The 17,134-nt window shown below is 25.1% G+C and overlaps 1 protein-coding gene across 8 annotated transcripts; it reads right to left on the reverse strand.

Annotated features, from left to right (window-relative positions):
• Positions 1-488: 488 nt before the first annotated feature.
• LOC132950252 (H(+)/Cl(-) exchange transporter 4) lies at positions 489-15,155 on the reverse strand. 8 transcript variants are annotated; one of them, XM_061021591.1, is made up of 18 exons: positions 14,779-15,155; positions 12,527-12,630; positions 11,337-11,407; positions 11,096-11,216; positions 9,394-9,429; positions 7,352-7,491; positions 7,073-7,288; positions 6,323-6,484; positions 5,877-6,024; positions 5,674-5,813; positions 4,810-4,992; positions 4,534-4,748; positions 4,351-4,468; positions 4,045-4,258; positions 3,734-3,944; positions 3,437-3,600; positions 3,164-3,371; positions 492-3,086 (listed from the first exon to the last, which is right to left on the reverse strand). In XM_061021591.1, the coding sequence occupies exons 3-18, from the start codon at positions 11,340-11,342 to the stop codon at positions 2,996-2,998; spliced, it is 2,373 nt and encodes a 790-aa protein (XP_060877574.1). In that variant the 5' UTR covers positions 11,343-11,407; positions 12,527-12,630; positions 14,779-15,155; the 3' UTR covers positions 492-2,995. The 8 variants fall into 8 exon arrangements, with proteins under 8 accessions (XP_060877571.1, XP_060877573.1, XP_060877574.1 ...); XM_061021588.1 differs by lacking the exons at positions 11,337-11,407; positions 14,779-15,155 and adding an exon at positions 12,854-13,220 and having other exon boundaries at positions 489-3,086; XM_061021590.1 differs by lacking the exon at positions 11,337-11,407 and having other exon boundaries at positions 491-3,086.
• Between the last annotated feature and the right edge of the window lie 1,979 nt (positions 15,156-17,134).

Raw genomic sequence — 17,134 nt, forward strand, 5'->3', positions numbered from 1 at the left:
TTAATGACAATAATATTATAATATCCGATTGGTAATTAATATATGCGATGACTTTGTCAATAACTAGTTCATCTTCAACCTTCCATATTACCTACTAATAAAAAAATAAATTACTAATAGGAAGGAATATAAAAAAATTATCTTTAAAAATAGATTAGCATAATAATATGTTGCTATAACGATCCACCCGATGACGAAATTAATCAATGATAATGCTCAGTCACCAACAATTGACAAAGATTCTGTAGGTTAGGTTAGGTAACTTATATGGTTTTTTTTCTGTAGTCTACATTTATATGATTATAATATCTTGTAGTCTGGCGACTGGTTTGTGGAATAACTTAGTCATAACTAAAACAATAGTATGGTCGTGACAATTATAATTATTGTTCAATATTATCTGCGAAGAGATAAAAATTAACATGGTAAAAACCAAAATAGGTCATATTTTATATTTTATATAACTTAATAATAGTTACAGAATAATAATTAATAATGAATATAATGCATACATAACACAATGATATTCACATTGTTGTATAATAGGACAATATGTACACTGTTAACATACAAATAACATTTATTACAATAAACATAATACCTATATGGTAATATATTTTATACCAAGGTAGGTGTGCTAAAACTTGGAAATAATGATCTTTATTTAATAGAAGTTTAAGTAAGTTATAAAATATAACATTTATAACAATAATGTTTTAAAAGAAATATCAAATGGAATTCATTCTATTTTTTATATTTTAAAACAAAATTAAAAACCATAAAAAATTACGTAGATGGAACAGCGAATACATATTTATTTATAGAACAAGAATTATTACATCTAAAAGAGATTATGGCAATATATTTTATTATTTTAACTATATTATATTATGTAGGTAGGTATATCAAAGAAAATTACATAAACCATAAGCTTAGATAATAGTTAATAGATGACGTGATGTACCTAGTATTTAAAATATAATTAGTTATTAATATACAAATGGATAAATAAAATAGTATTTAATTAAAAATAATTGTTTATATGGTTGAGATTTTAAGTTTACAGTTTTATTGAAAGGAATTGTTTTTACACAGAATAAATATAAAATAAATATTATTCTGTGGTTTTTATATCAAAATATCAAAAACTTCAAGTTATCAAGGGTTTAAGTTACTAAGAGCTACCTCTATAGCAGTGGTCTTTAACCTTATTGATTGACTCACAACCCATTTTACTTACTATTTATTTTTGAGACAAATTTCAAAAAATCACGATTTAGAGAAGACATTTTCCCTAGATTGTACAAAATATAAAAGCTGATTGATAAATATTGTAATAAAAACGGACTAATTTTAATTAACATTAGCTGTGTGTGTATCATATTTGTACTTGTTGTGATACTAAAAATTGGGTTTAAAAAAATAAATTTTGAAAAATTAAAATATTAATTTGACTTGCATGTACATAATATAGGAAACGCTTACAAAAAACGAATAGTTAAATTGTACCGCTGACCAAATTGTAATGTATTTAATAACAAGGTACATGCCTCTAAAGTGTCATTCGGCAATCAGCATATGCGAAAAATGTTAAATTACACCAGCTGGAGTCATCCACAGTAAACATGTTAATTTATTTTTACGATTATATACATTTTATTAGCTTAGTACAGTTGAATGAAATATATTTTTACTGTATGTTTTTTTTTTTAAACTAAAAGTATATAGCGAGTAAATTTTGTAGCACACGTAACCCACCGGTTGAACTGGTTGAAGACCACTGCTCAATAGTCTATACCCTATAGTATAATAGAAATTTAATTAACAATCTAAAAATAGCAAATAACAGAATTTACAAAAATCACGGTTAAATATATTGTACAATGGAACAAGATAATTTTCTATTTAGCTACCAGCAATAATTTTTAAAAAAAAGATGTGTATTATTATGGTTAAATTACATTTAATAAACTCAAGGGTTTGCTCGATATAATATATACTTAAGCTCCACAATTACAATTCAATTTATAATTACTATTATTATACAATAGTCTATTAGTACATATATATTTTATTTAGTATACAATAAAGAATTTATACCAAATAGTTTTCCATATTTTGTTTAGCTTTATTTTGTTATTATTATTATTATTATTATTATTAGTAGTAGTAGTAGTAGTATATGAAAATTGAAAAGTAAAATAGATTATTGTCTTATGATAATAAAAGTAATATATTATAATATTATAAATAGTTTTAAATGGCACCCATGAACAATTATTAAACATTTAATGAATCAATAGTGAGCTATTGATCCCTTAAACATGATTTAGGAGCCCTTCAATTTTATTGAACCATTAAATGAATATACATTTTATGCAACCCTGCATTAGTGTAATAATTGAACTGGCTATGGTTTAGTCATTTATTTTATGAAAAGGTACAACATCAAAAGATTAAATCAAATGTTTAAGGGATATACAAAATTACAATAATCGTTAAAAACTCATAAGTATAATAGAATATATACGTACTAACAAACTAAGGGCCGTTCTTACAATATCTGGTTAAGTGTCCGTTAACTTTAACAGGACATTGTAAGAATGGCTTTTAATCAAGTAAAGAGATTTTTCTCAATGAATTTAAGTCAATCATTATATTATTAACAAAAAAAAATATAATATTATTAATTTTTAATAATATATTTCAACCTACGAGCAAACCCATAAATTTAAAATACATCTTACAATGTTCATAGTCGATTACATAGTTATTTTTATATAGTATTTAATGTTTGAGTAAACTATTATTCACAATTAACCTTTCCCAAAATATTTACTAAATTAAATATCTAGGAAACTACTATGATAATATTTTTAAAATTAAGTTTCTAAAACAAAACTTTAAAAAAAAAAAATTATTATAATATATAAACAGATATTCGAAAATTGAGCTAAATAATGGATATTAAATCCATATGGTTAAATAACGACCATCAATGGAAGAGTACAGAACTGGGATCTTCATTATCAACCTGTTTAATGTAACGTAAAATATCTTTCTTTGTTATTACTCCCAAAAGCCTCCTGGAAAATCAATACAAGATTCAAACAATTGTAGATACAAATTTAAAAAAAATATTGATAAATATCAAACTACAAACCCATTGTGTGTAACCAATGTTTGCCGGAGTCCTAATTTTCTGAACATATCAACCACAGTCTCCATAGGCGTTTGATCGGTAATTGTAATTGGGGCCATATCCAGAATTTTTTTTAATTTTAAGGGTGGCGGCATTACTTGTTGGCTTATGTCGGTAAATAGAACTAAAGATTCAGGTAATAGTCCATCAATGGTCCGTTTTGCATTTTCTGAAATTATTTTTACGATTATTATTTATAAAGCACATAATATTAATTAATAAGTTGAACCTTACCTAATGCCAATTGCAAATCTCTTCGTAACACATATCCAACGAGATATTGAGATTCTCGTGAAACCACAACCGGAAATCCATTATGTTCAGTTTCTTTTAATAATATTTCAGTATCTTCTAGTGACATTGAAGACTGAGTGAGAACGTTCAAATTCTCGGCTCGACTACATTTAATTATAATAATTATATATTAAATTTATTGTTTGTACAAATATTATTAAATTATTGTGAGTACTAAGAATATTTTCTTCAATTAGATTTCTACTTTAATATTGATAACAAAATTTTAATACTAACCGAGGCTGCATAACATCAGCTGCCAAGGCTGTGTGAACAATATCTTCTTTACTGTCCAAAAACGGATAACCATTTAATTGAATATGAGCATCATACATTCCTTCTTTGCCCAGTGCATCACCAACCCATTTGCTAGCCATGACAGCTGCCATCAACGGAACTATGTATCTTACGCCACCGGTCAATTCAAACATAATGACTACCAACGAAACTAAAAAATTTAACAAAGTGTATTTATTGTTTGTACTATGTAACTTTAATTGAAATTTATGATACTCAATAGTTAACATTAAGTACTATAATATTGTTACCAGTCATTCGGGTTACTCCTCCTAGAACAGCAGCAGCGCCTACCATGGCATACAAGCCAGGAGTAATACAGCCTTCTTGGCCAGGTAATCCACAACTATTGTCAAAAAACCATAAATGGGGATGTTTAGCAGCTAACTGTTGCATCAAAATACCAACAATACGGCCAGTGATACCGCCCATAGCCAAACTCGGGATGAACAGACCACAAGGTACCTATAAAATATAGTAACACAATATACATATAACATTAGCAATATACATATTATAACATTTACAATAACGTTTAATTTTGTTGATTTTTATACCTTTATGCCAAATGTAAAAATTGTAGTGACTAATTTCAATACAAATGCCATTGACAGAAGTAACATAGCTGTGTATACCCCAGGTCCAGCTACATTTGCTTTGTCGTTTGTATAATCGCTAAACATTATAATACCACATTTTAAAAATTAAAAAAATTAATGTCGTATAATATCAACTCTCACCACAAACCATCATTACTAGATACATCACATTGGCTGAAAAGAAGATAAATTAATTGACTTGTTCCCATACGTGTATATGGATTGGGATACGAGAGTATTGCTGTTACAGCTGTAAGTAATAATACTTCCATGACTGGATATTGTCCGAGAATAGAGGTTTTACGAAAACGACACCATTTAATATTGCATTTGATAAAAACTGTTGCAATCACACCCTAAATTCAATAATTGTATAAAAGTTATTGCAAAATTAAATATAAATATAAACTTAATTACTCCAATAATTCCCAATCCAATAAATGGTATAAGTTCAAAAAACATCCATGGCCTGTGATATTCCACATAGAACATTACAGAATGTTCGTTTCCAAATGGATTGATTGAACTAAGCACAAATGCAGCAACGAGAGCACAAAAGAATGAACGCCATAAAGTTTTCAGTGGAAAATAATAGCTAACCTTAAAAAAAAAATATATATTTAAAAAAGTTTGTTACTTTAACCCTTTGTTAGTTATACAATATTTTGTGATGTCAGTTGTCGCATGGGGTACAATTATTGTACCGCAATACTGTTTATTTTTCTTAACCATTCATAATATTTTTAATTTGTTTTTCATTATTATTATCACAGTTAATTTATATCATATTTACTGTTAAAAAAGTATTATTATTAATATATTTTATACTGATGGAAAACAAATTTTAAAAAATGTTAGGAAAAAATTAAAAATCATAAGAGTTAAAAACTTTAAGCCACTGCTTAACAAATTATATATGTTTAAACACATAATAAAATAGTTTTTCAGATATAACTGATAAACATAAAAAAATATATTTATATTTTTTAATTTTTAATTTTTCCCAAAACATGTTTTTGACCTTGGGACTCAAAGTTGTACAGTTAATCTCACAGGGAACATATCTATCCTAGTCGGCTAAAGTACGAGTATACTGGGATATAAGTCCTAACTCAAAGATAAAAATGAATAAGGTTTGTCGTCTAATATCTTATTTATCTACAAGAGTTACAAGAAAATTGGGCAACCATTAGTATCTGTATTATAAAATATAATAATATGTTCCTTGTGCAATAAACAAAGGGTTAAATCAGTTTTAATTTAAAAACTTAAATTAAATACCTCTTCTAAACTAAAAAGGACTCCACCAATTGGAGCCCCAAAAGCAACAGAAACCCCAGCAGCTGCTGCTGCTGATAATATTTCTCTCTTTTTAGCTTCATTTCGGCCATACTTAGGAAACAAATATGATAAAATATTACCTAAAACAGTAACCATAAAATAATATATTTTAATATTTGTATTGATTATAAAAATTTTCTTACCAATACATGAAGCTATATGTACCATAGGTCCTTCTTTACCCAAGCTGAGACCAGCCGAAACACACATCATTATTCCAACAGATTTTATCAGTAGAGTCCACTTTCCTAAGTACCCTCTAATTATAAAGCCACTTAAAATTGTTTTTATCTGTAAAACCACAAGTAAGTTCCATAAATATGTTCTAACCAGTATTGGCTAAAAATTTTATGATTGGTCAATGATTAAAATGTATAAATGTTACATATATAATTTAATATTAATACATTTCAATAAATACAGTCTATACATTATAAACTTTAACCATCGGTTAATCTTATTTTTATTGTTTTATCAAACATTGGTTCTAATTAATATATACTTTTATATCTATTCTCAAATTATGAGTAGGGGGATAATATTCAAGTTATCCTAGAGGCATATTAAAAAAATAAGAAATGAACATTACCTCTGGGACACCTGATCCACATGCATAGGGGGCAAACATTCTGACTAAACCAGCAGCAAGGGCTGCAAATAGTAATGCCCAAGCAATGTAAAATAAATATGATACAATGTAGGCAAAAGGTCCATAGTTTGAAGAAGTCATTATTTCGGACCAATAAAACCACTGAAATAAATAAAATTTTTATTAATATTTTAACATTTTTTTAATACTCTTTTGTGTTAGAAAATAAAGTATACTGGATTTATAAATTTGGTTATAAGTAGGGTTTGGAATTGAAGGCAATATACTCAATAAAAAAGCATTGAAAATGTGAAAAAAGGCCAAATAAAGCATTTATTTTTATATAAAATCAACTAAAAAATGTACTAAAAAATTAAATAGACTTCAGTTGATTTAACTAGCTTATATCAAAAAAAAAATTAACTACCATATACAAAAACGAAAAATTAACTTGCCATACCAAATACTTTATTGGTGTTGCCAATAATAATCTCATTAAGACTAATTTTAAATATAACATTGACAATTTGTCGTAATTAAAAAAGAGAAAAAATGCATTTATAGGTAAAAAGGTAAAAATAGCATAGAAAATGTTCATTCATTATCTAAGAAATTAAATGAAACACCTTTTAATTTAAGAATTATTTTTCTATTGTTAACAAAAAAAAAGGGCATTTGCTTTCAAATCCGAATCTTAGTTATAAGATATGTGTAATTTTAATATCAATTAAATACAATTGAAATATTCACTTGTGAACAGTTTCCTTTATCTAGCTCGAATGAAGTTTCATTTGACGACCAACAACATTGTTCCATGTTTAACCAAAATGCTTGAGGACAAATACCAAATTTTAGATCTGACATCCATGATGTTCCAATGTCAATTATTGCTGCAACAGTTCCAGTCACGAGTCCCACCAATAGTACACAAAGCCAGCCAGACCATGCATCGTGAGCTGATTTTATCTGATTACATTTTAAAACATTTATTTATACTTAGTTTACAAATAAATTAAAATATTATCGTACTAGATCAATAAATGAATTTTGTTTGCGTTTTAGTATATATCTATGTCGCATCCGATCTCTTGCAATGTCTCGTTGCCAATCAATTGTATGAAAATCTTCATACTGACCAATTCCAGGAATATCCTCAGTTTCACCAGAACCTATAAATATTTGTTTGATAACAAATAAAATAACAAAATATTAACAGAAAAAAATATATGTTGTAAATTTTATCACAATTAGGAAGGAGGTCTTGTACAAAGTAAATTTAAGAGCACATTGTTATGATTGTTGTATATTGAACAAAATGTGATTTCTTAATTTTATGATATAAAAACAATAGGCAAGGGAATAAAGCGACCATAAAAATTAACACTTTTACTGAATCAATTTTTCTAATTGAAAAAGCAATCTACCTTACCTCCTAGAGAAGTTGTCTTACGATACTCTGAATATAATTTAAGTATTGTTCTACATTTTGAATAACTACACATTTTTTTCTTAATATATTAAAGTAATATGATAATTTTATTATCTAATAATAATCATAAATTCTATTTTATTATAGTTATTAGTTACGTGTTAAATTTAAGTAGAGTGATTGTTTGTGCAATGACTAACTCATAAAGCATGGTAAAATTTAAAAATAATATAATCTGTGCATTTGCGTTACTCATTTACTTGTGAATTGTGATAATGCAAATTTGTTAAATTAGAATATTTGAATAATAAATGCTATTTTTGTAATAAAACCCAATTAGTATTATCAAGTTATTATTACATAACAAAAATTGTTATTAAATGTACCTACCTATTGCATCAAATATTATACTTAACTTTACTCCCAAACAATGATAAAACAAGACTAATTAACTAATTAATAATTAAATAAAAAATTTACATTTGTTAAATCAAAATCTCAAAACTAAAAAATTGAAAACATAATTATCTATTAATTAATAATCAAAATAAGTTAGGAATTCAATAAGACTTGTAAGCATTAATCTGTTTTTTCTGGTGTTATTTCATAATATAGTTATGAAGATGTAATAAAAATTGAATAAAGTTAAATAAAAATTAAATAGTTTTGACCCAAGGTGACTAACTAGTTCTTTAAATAATAAAAAATATAGCACTACCAATGCAATGTATATTATGTTTAATATTCATGGATTATATTTATTTATTTCTAAATTTATTGTTGTTACTAGACAAATAATTATGTTCCACCCTAGAAAAAAAGAAATAATTAAATGTTTATCATTAGTTACTTATTTAGTATTACAAGTTACAACAAATGGTTATAATCATTAATCATACATAAACTATAATTCTTAAAATAGCCTACAAGTTATAAACAAGTAAATATTGTATAACTTACTATATTGTTTTTGTTTATAACAATACAATTTCAAGCTCTAATATTGACAGGCGTATACAAGGGGGGGTTCTAGGGGTTCAAACCCCCCGAAATTTCAGGAAATAAGTCTTATTATTTATTAGTTTGGTTTTATTTAATTTCTCGCATTGCCATTGTAATATGAATTACATTCTCGTTTAGTGCTCGATCAGTATCTACAATCGTCAATCGGACCACTACATGACCACATCAAAATAAATATAAATTTCATATGAAACCTCGATGCAAGCCGATTTCATTTTTATTACAATAGCAACGATGAACGAAGTTTGACGGAAGTGTCGATGCGATAACGATAATATAATATCTGAAATGTGTTTTGTCAATTTAGTATATATTTGACACTCGTCTTGTCGTCTTTGACCTTAAACGTGTATTTGGCGTTCGCAAGTTTAAGTGTAAGTTTGAATGAGTGATAAAACTTTATAAAAATGTGTATTATATTGCCCAAAACAGTAGTTCGTGCCTGAATATTGAACTTAGGTTCTAAGCTTAATATATACAAAACAAAAATCTAAAAGTGTAATCACTGAAACCAGAAAGTTCTAATAGTTCTAAAAGCCAACAAATTATAAGTTCAATAAAAAAAAAAATGTAATAATACTCATAACTCATAAGCCATAACACATAAGACACAACTCACCAAAATGTATTGTTCCCGCAAAAATGACATCAATACCTTCAATTGTTATAATATTTTAACATAAAACAAAAACATATATGTTTAAAACTATGTTCATAAGTTTTATTATTAATTACAGTAAGCACATTTATGTCAATGAAAAATATTATATTTGAATCAAAATACAAATTTTTTATATGAAATAATTACTTAGATATGATTGACTTTCAAATTTTATTTAAGTATGACTATTTCATTAAAAACTAAATATTCATCATTATTATTTATGTATAAATATAAATTTATCATTGCTTATAAATAAAAACACTGTTGTAAATTAAATACTTCCATAATTAAACTTGACCTTATATTTTAAACCAATAAATTCAAAACTTTAGATAAAAAAATATCAAGTAAGTAAAATATTTTGATTTTTTTTTCTTTGCTTACCTAGATTTAAAAAAATTGGATTTTAAAATAATAATAAAATATTATATTAAATTATTATATCATTGTATTTAAAAACAAAATTAGCTATTAGCAAATTTTATACAAAATATTACATTTTTATGAAAAGGTTAGTTTAACTAAATGCAAATAATATAATATGTAATATGATACTAATTAAATAAACATTAAAAGGAAGCTTAGTAGTTGTAATAACAAAGTATTAACTAATACAATACTTATTAAAAATACTTTCACTATTCACAAAAATATGAAATTAATTATGATATAATTAATTAAAAAAACTTCTTTGATATTTATATTTTAATAATACCACGTATAATGTATATAATATGTAATTAAATAAACATGTTTTATACACTGTATAAAACTATTAAGTAATTAAGTAAATAATAAATTATAAAAGTTGTTTCTACATACAAAAATTAAACATCATTAAGTGCTATTTTAGTTACAGTACTATTGGGTAAAATCTTTAATCAAATAATGTTATGTCTTTTTTTTCACTAAATACAATGCACATATGATATATTGGATGTAAAAGAAAGTTTAAAGTCAATAGGATAATTGCCATTCATACTACCTATAATTTATGAGTATAAAAAACCTAACCTTTTTTGTATAGTGTTCTTCTTATGTATAGGTAATAATAGCTAGGTACTTATAAAATAATGTTTTTATAAAATATTATGGGCCAATAAAATTAAATAGTTTACTGAAAGCTTTTCTTCAGTATATTCAACAACGTTAAATATACAGAATTTACAAGAACAATAACTTATTTAATATGATAAGGAAATATTTCATTTAGTGATTTTATTATTCTAAATCAGTAGCATTTCCTGTATTGGTGTATAAACAGTGATGATCAAATGATTTTTCCATGAGAGGAGCTGAGGTGTGGTTGATTTTTAATATACATTATTTGATTATAAAAATATAATTTATTATTTATATTATTATAAATATTGAAAAAAGGCCATGAGGGGATCTATTTCTATTATCATCACTGTTGTCGCTTTGTATTAATATATCATATAATGACTAGTTAGTAATTCCTATTCAGTACTTGAATTGGAAAAAAAATAAAAGGGCAATACAAAAACATAAAAAATTGAGTACCTGAACATTTAAATTTCTTATAAATTAGAATATAATTGTTTAACGCTAAAATATTTTTATAAAAGAAAGGGTTCTTAATCACCCATGTCCCCTCCAATTTAAGCACTGACTATATTAAATATAATTATATTACCTGGTAAATTTATAGGTGATCTCTGATTTAAAGTACGTTCAGTCATTGTTCCTGATGTTGTAATATCTATCATATCATCGTCCGAACTTATTCCCACATTTCTTTCAGTTAATTTTTTGACCTATAATTGTAAAAATATATAGAAAGTTGTGTTATGTGTCAATTTTAAATGTTATTCAATAGTAAGTGCACAGAATAAAAAATAATAATTATAAATGTACATAATTATGTAGACACTTACTCTCATATTATAAAATTTTGAAAATGTGATATTGAATAGACATCAACTAACTACACGCTACAAACCACCATCTAAAAATTGCTCAACGTATAGATACGCATAATACCTAATCTAATAGTATTATTATTGTCATTTGCTATTTATTATTATTCAACCAATAATTCAGTTATAAACGTCAAACAACATATTATATTAACATTAGAAGTATAATAAATATAATCATTTTTATAAAATATAATAATATGAACTCTTAAGTATATTACTATTCAAAAATAATAATACAATTATAATTACTGGACTATACAATACTTAAAATAGCAAATAATAATACTATTAGATTATTAATAAATACAAAAACAATACAAAATAATAATTAAAAAGTAAATCAGCTAAAATCAAGTACATAATGTTAATACATAATAGGTTCCATAAATGCAAAAAGTATATTATAATAAAGATTATGTTAATTTTCATTTATTTATTTTAATTTCAAATTAATCTTCAATAGTCACACATTGAAAAGTAATATAATATACTCGTTTTAATTTTAATAACAAATTGTTATAAAAGTTAATTATAAAATGTAAAATTGAAAAGGCTTTTCCCATATAATGACTTCATTGTTGAAGCCGTAATGTATATTAAAAAAATATATTGAAAAGAGTTAAAAATTAGTTATATAAATTCTATTACCTACTAATTTTGGTTTAGACAATTTTAAATCTATTAAATAATTTTAAAACATGATGAATATATATTATATATTAATATGGAATACCAATTAAATAAGTAAGTAGGTATTTATTTATAAGTTAGTAGATAGTTTATTGATTAAAAAATAAAATATGAAATTCATATTTAAATTAACAATCTAAACTATTATTTAGACATTTAGTCTGATATCAGTAACGCCCCCTCAAATTATTAGATATGAGAATATAAAGATAAATAGTTCATAAATATTTGAATGTAACAAAAAAGTATGAATTATGCTTAATTTATGATCAAGATACCTAGTAAGCAAAGTAAATTAACAATAAATTCAAGTGATTCACTCCAAACTAATAGTTGAAAAATAAATTATTTATAAGCTGAAGGTACCAAAAAATATTATCAACAAAGTTATTTTCAAACTGACATTCACATTCAATTACAAAAGAAGCAATTTTTACTCAATTTGTAATTAATACCTGTTTAACAGCCTGATAGGATGTAGAAGGCTTATTAGGGAGATCATTTTTTCGAACATTGCTTGTTAATGGTAAATTTTCCATACTTGTAGAGAAACATATTTCTGAATTTTAAAAACAATATAATAATTAGTTTTATAAATAAACTACAAATACGTAATTTATATATTTTATTTCAATAACAGTCATAATAAAATGTTTACAAATATGATTAAAGTTTTAATTTATTATTTAGTACCCTATACATATTTTTAATGTATAACTAACAGGTAAATTTAAATAGCACATATGTATATATGTATACAGTTATAACTTATTAGTACATACCCAAAACAACTTTAGAAAATTTAATCATTCTTATGGTTTAAAAAAAAAAATTAGTAAAAAAACAACTAAAAAATAGTGTTAATATACACTATGTCTATTGACTATTACGATGACAAGGGTCATAATACTAATATATCATCTTCTAATTTCATATTTTGCAAGTAGTCCACTCATTCATAACTAATTAGATTAGTGTTTTAGTGTTAAGTAGTATTAAATTTCATAATATTTAGTCATTATATGACTATTTTTATTTTGAAGATATATAGTATGTCGCAATAAATCAAATAATACCGTAATAAACAAACATATGGGACACTAAATCATTTGATATCTTCTTTAGCAACTGAAATCTTGTCAATAGTCTATCCACCTATTATTATATATATATGTACACGTTTGTGTTTTATATGATAATATATTATTTATATAGAAATATAGAAGGTCAATAAAAGATTAAAAAATAATGATACCAAATGTATAAAAACAAGAAAAATATTTAATAATTATAGATAGGTACTTAAAATATTAGTTAATAAAAAATGATAAAAATTGGAGAAAAGTTTCTAAAAGACATTCAGAAATAATTAATATTTTTAAGAAATACTAAAAAGAAAAAATTGTAAATTGATGTAAATAATAATACCTAAAACAATTATAGAATAGTAAAGACACATAAATTCGACTTCTTTGCCAATGCGTATTTTTAAATAGTAAATAATAATGAAAAGAATAAATTGCATTTATTATGGTACAAATATTTACAGATATCTATTTGACATTTAACTAGTTCCTTCTTGATTACAAATTTAGGAGAAAATGAAGATGCAATAACAATTATTTTTGAAACATATTATTTTATTAGTATTTAAGATTGTTGATGTGAAAGATAACCATAATATATATAAAATTATTTTTTTTATATTGCTTTTAGCTTTCTGTTATTTATTAATTTAGTAATAGAGTGTGTTATTTAACATAATTAATTTATGGACAAAGAAGCAATTATGATTTTATTTAAAAAAGGTAAGTGAAAACAATAATTATTATGAACTGATCGAATGATGCATTAAACGTTTTAATATAAGAAACTTCAAACAATTTTTTTATTATATAATAAGTACATAAATATACAGTCAAATATGGTTAACTTGAAATTGTTGATACCTCAACATTTTTCTCGATGTATAGAATTTCTTATTATTGTATTGTCATTGGATAACTAAAAAAAATGTTAAATTTGGCTAATTATATTTATATAAATTACTTTTTTAACATTAAGAAATATACCTATAGGATATTCATGACGTTTTTAAAATAATTAACAATTTAATTAACTAAGTAAGTATGTAAGAGGATGTGACTTGTTGGTAAGTTTCTCGATATAGGTAAGTACCCACCACTTATCATCAATTTATTGATAAAAATAAAAATTTTCTAATTTAACCATAAATAACCTTTAATGACAGATAAAATCATCAAGAAAATCTTGCAGTAAAGGCCATTAATAAAAAATATTCACTAGTATTTGGAAATTTAGAAATATATTAGGTAAGTAGGTAGGTTGGTAATTATAAGTTATGAGTTTAAATATAAGTTATCAACAACGCCCAATTGTATTTTTTACAACTTTGAACTTTTGGACAAACAAGAACATTATCCTATTTTATTCAACCCATATGGAATTCTACAGTAAAAGAAAATATATAAGAGCAGTTGATTTTACTGAGTCACAGGCATTTTAAGACAACACCAAACCAAATAGGTGTTTGAAAAAAAAAATCAGAAAATGAATTATGACGATTTTAGTTGTGAAACAGATTGGTTAGGTAAAGAAGAAATTGACAGCATGAAAATTAAATAAAATTGATACAATTTTAATTTGAAATCAAGCCTTGTTATTCAAGTAGGCGAATTCAACTTACATTTTATTTTTGAGAACCACCAACACATTTCTGACTCATGACGTGATGATCAAATGAATAGTAGGTGGATTAAGATGGGTATTATAATAATAAAATAGAGTTATATTATATTTGTTGACGGAATATTAAATCATTAAAACGTTTGAAACATAATATTTTAAAAGTACAACATATTTTAATTATTATTTAATATTTATTGATAAGATGATAAGAAAATGAATTCGTGTCCGAAGATTCAAAGGCGAGTAATAACTAATAAGTAATAAGTGTTGTCCGTAGGGTCAAGAGGCGTATTGGCATTTTGCGAATGTTAAATAACGCGAAATTGTAAAAAATACCTATGTGGATGATATTTTGCAATTTCGTTTAATCAAAAAAACAATGATAACAGATGGATAGATTTTGTTTTGGTGTAATCATGAGTTTTCGAAAATAAAAAAAAGTGGGGCGATAGTTTATTGATGGACGGGACAAGTGGATGGGATTTTTAGGTTTCGACGTTGGTGCAGGTGGAAGATGGTTATCTTTTATCTACAATAATAGCGGCAAATACGAACACATATTAGGCTACAACACGAATGCGCAATTTTTTCTTTTTTTGACCCGACTAATTATACCACGATTGCGCAAAAATTTTGTAACACGATTGCGCCCCGATCCTTTTTTACCTGTTAAAATCACAACACCATTGCGCACCAAATGATATGTGTATATATTAAATAATATAGTACCATATACTATATACCATAGTATATGCCATGTATAATAATTTATGTAGAACATAAAATATTTAATCAATTAAATTGAAAATAAATAGTTAATTTCCAATTTTCCTTATATATATTATAAATTATATTAAAGCCAATACCCAATATTATTTGTTTTTCGATATTATATTAAATATTATATCAAATTAAACGAGTTACTTTTTTCTGCATTGGTTTTTATTTTTATTTTTATAATTTTATCTGATCGTCGACTCGGTGTAAAGCAATACATTATAGTAGATGGGTACCTTTAAAAATAATATTATCTTAATAAGCGATATCACCATATCGGCGTTGGATATTGGTATTTTTGTTTCATTCGCAATTTGTATCGCGTATAAAGTGAACGTTTATAGTATATTCTAGTGTAAAACATATAGTGTCAAATATTGAAATGGATCTGAAAATTCAAAAGAAATTCGAAACCGAAAAAGGTAAGCCATGCATTTTAGTCGATGGACATAAATACAGGGAATTCAATGTACTAAACAAATGTGGTAGTATCCGATACCGTTGTACATATAAAAATTGCTCTGCAAGTCTGCTTGTTAATAAAGATGTGACAGTAGTTATTAGTATGCTTAACGATCATAACCACAATGTAATTTCTGAAAATATCGTCGGTAGGCAAATTATCAATTCCCGTATTAAAAGGAAATGTGAAAATGATATTGAATTTGTGCATTCTAATGTGAGGTTATGGAGAAAAAGTATGTACTATTTCCGTCGTAAGAGTATTCCTAAAATTCCAAAAAGTGTTGAAGAATCAAAAGTTCAAATATTTGATAGACGCGAAAATATAATAAGTAATACTGGTGAGTTGTTTTGTCATATGGAAACAATTTCAAGTCCGGCAATGTTTACTTGTGCTACTAATCTTAAAATATTAAGTCGAAGTTCTCACATATTCGCCGATGGGACGTTTTCACATTCCCCCAAACATTATGAACAACCTTATACTATTCATATGTTGCAAAATGGATTTTATATACCTATAGTATATTGTTTTTTGACTTCAAAACCAACTCAAACATATATAGATATGTGGCTTACAAATGTAGAATTGTGTTTGAAATTAACCGGTATAAATTGACATCTATCATTAGCTCAATCAACTTTTCATTTCGATTTTGAAAAAAGTAAGTACACATAACGCTGTTAAAGAAATTTTCCCGAACTGCAGAATTCTGGCATGTGGGTTTCATTTAAATCAAGCTTGGTTTAGACATATTCAAAAAGATAGTCAGCTACTAAATGAATATAAATCAAATTCGGAATTGGGTGTTTGCCTAAAAAAATTTTTTGCTTTAGGATTTTTACCAGCCAATTTAGTAGAGAATGCTTTTTTATATTTAATTGAAAATACTCCTACGTCTAATTTTGGATTTACCGATTATTTACTCAAAAACTATATAGAAACCGATGCACAATTTCCACCAACTTTATGGGCAGATAAACCATCCGAAGAAGCTAGAACAACTAATGGTCCAGAATCTTTTCATATGCACTATAATTCGCAGTTTTATACCTCACATCCATCTACTTTCCAAGTAATAAACATATTATTAGGTATTCAAACTGAAACCTAT

This window comes from Metopolophium dirhodum, chromosome 8, assembly GCF_019925205.1.
Source record: "Metopolophium dirhodum isolate CAU chromosome 8, ASM1992520v1, whole genome shotgun sequence".
NCBI lineage: Eukaryota > Metazoa > Arthropoda > Insecta > Hemiptera > Aphididae > Metopolophium > Metopolophium dirhodum.

Excerpts from the sequence above, each read along its gene's own strand:
- LOC132950252 (XM_061021588.1), bottom strand. The coding sequence starts at position 12,881 with ATGATTAAATTTTCTAAAGTTGTTTTGG. Across the intron at positions 6,025-6,322 it reads GTGGATCAGGTGTCCCAGAG|ATAAAAACAATTTTAAGTGG; the intron begins GTAATGTTCATT and ends GTGGTTTTACAG. Across the intron at positions 3,372-3,436 it reads AGATTTGCAATTGGCATTAG|AAAATGCAAAACGGACCATT; the intron begins GTAAGGTTCAAC and ends AAATAATTTCAG.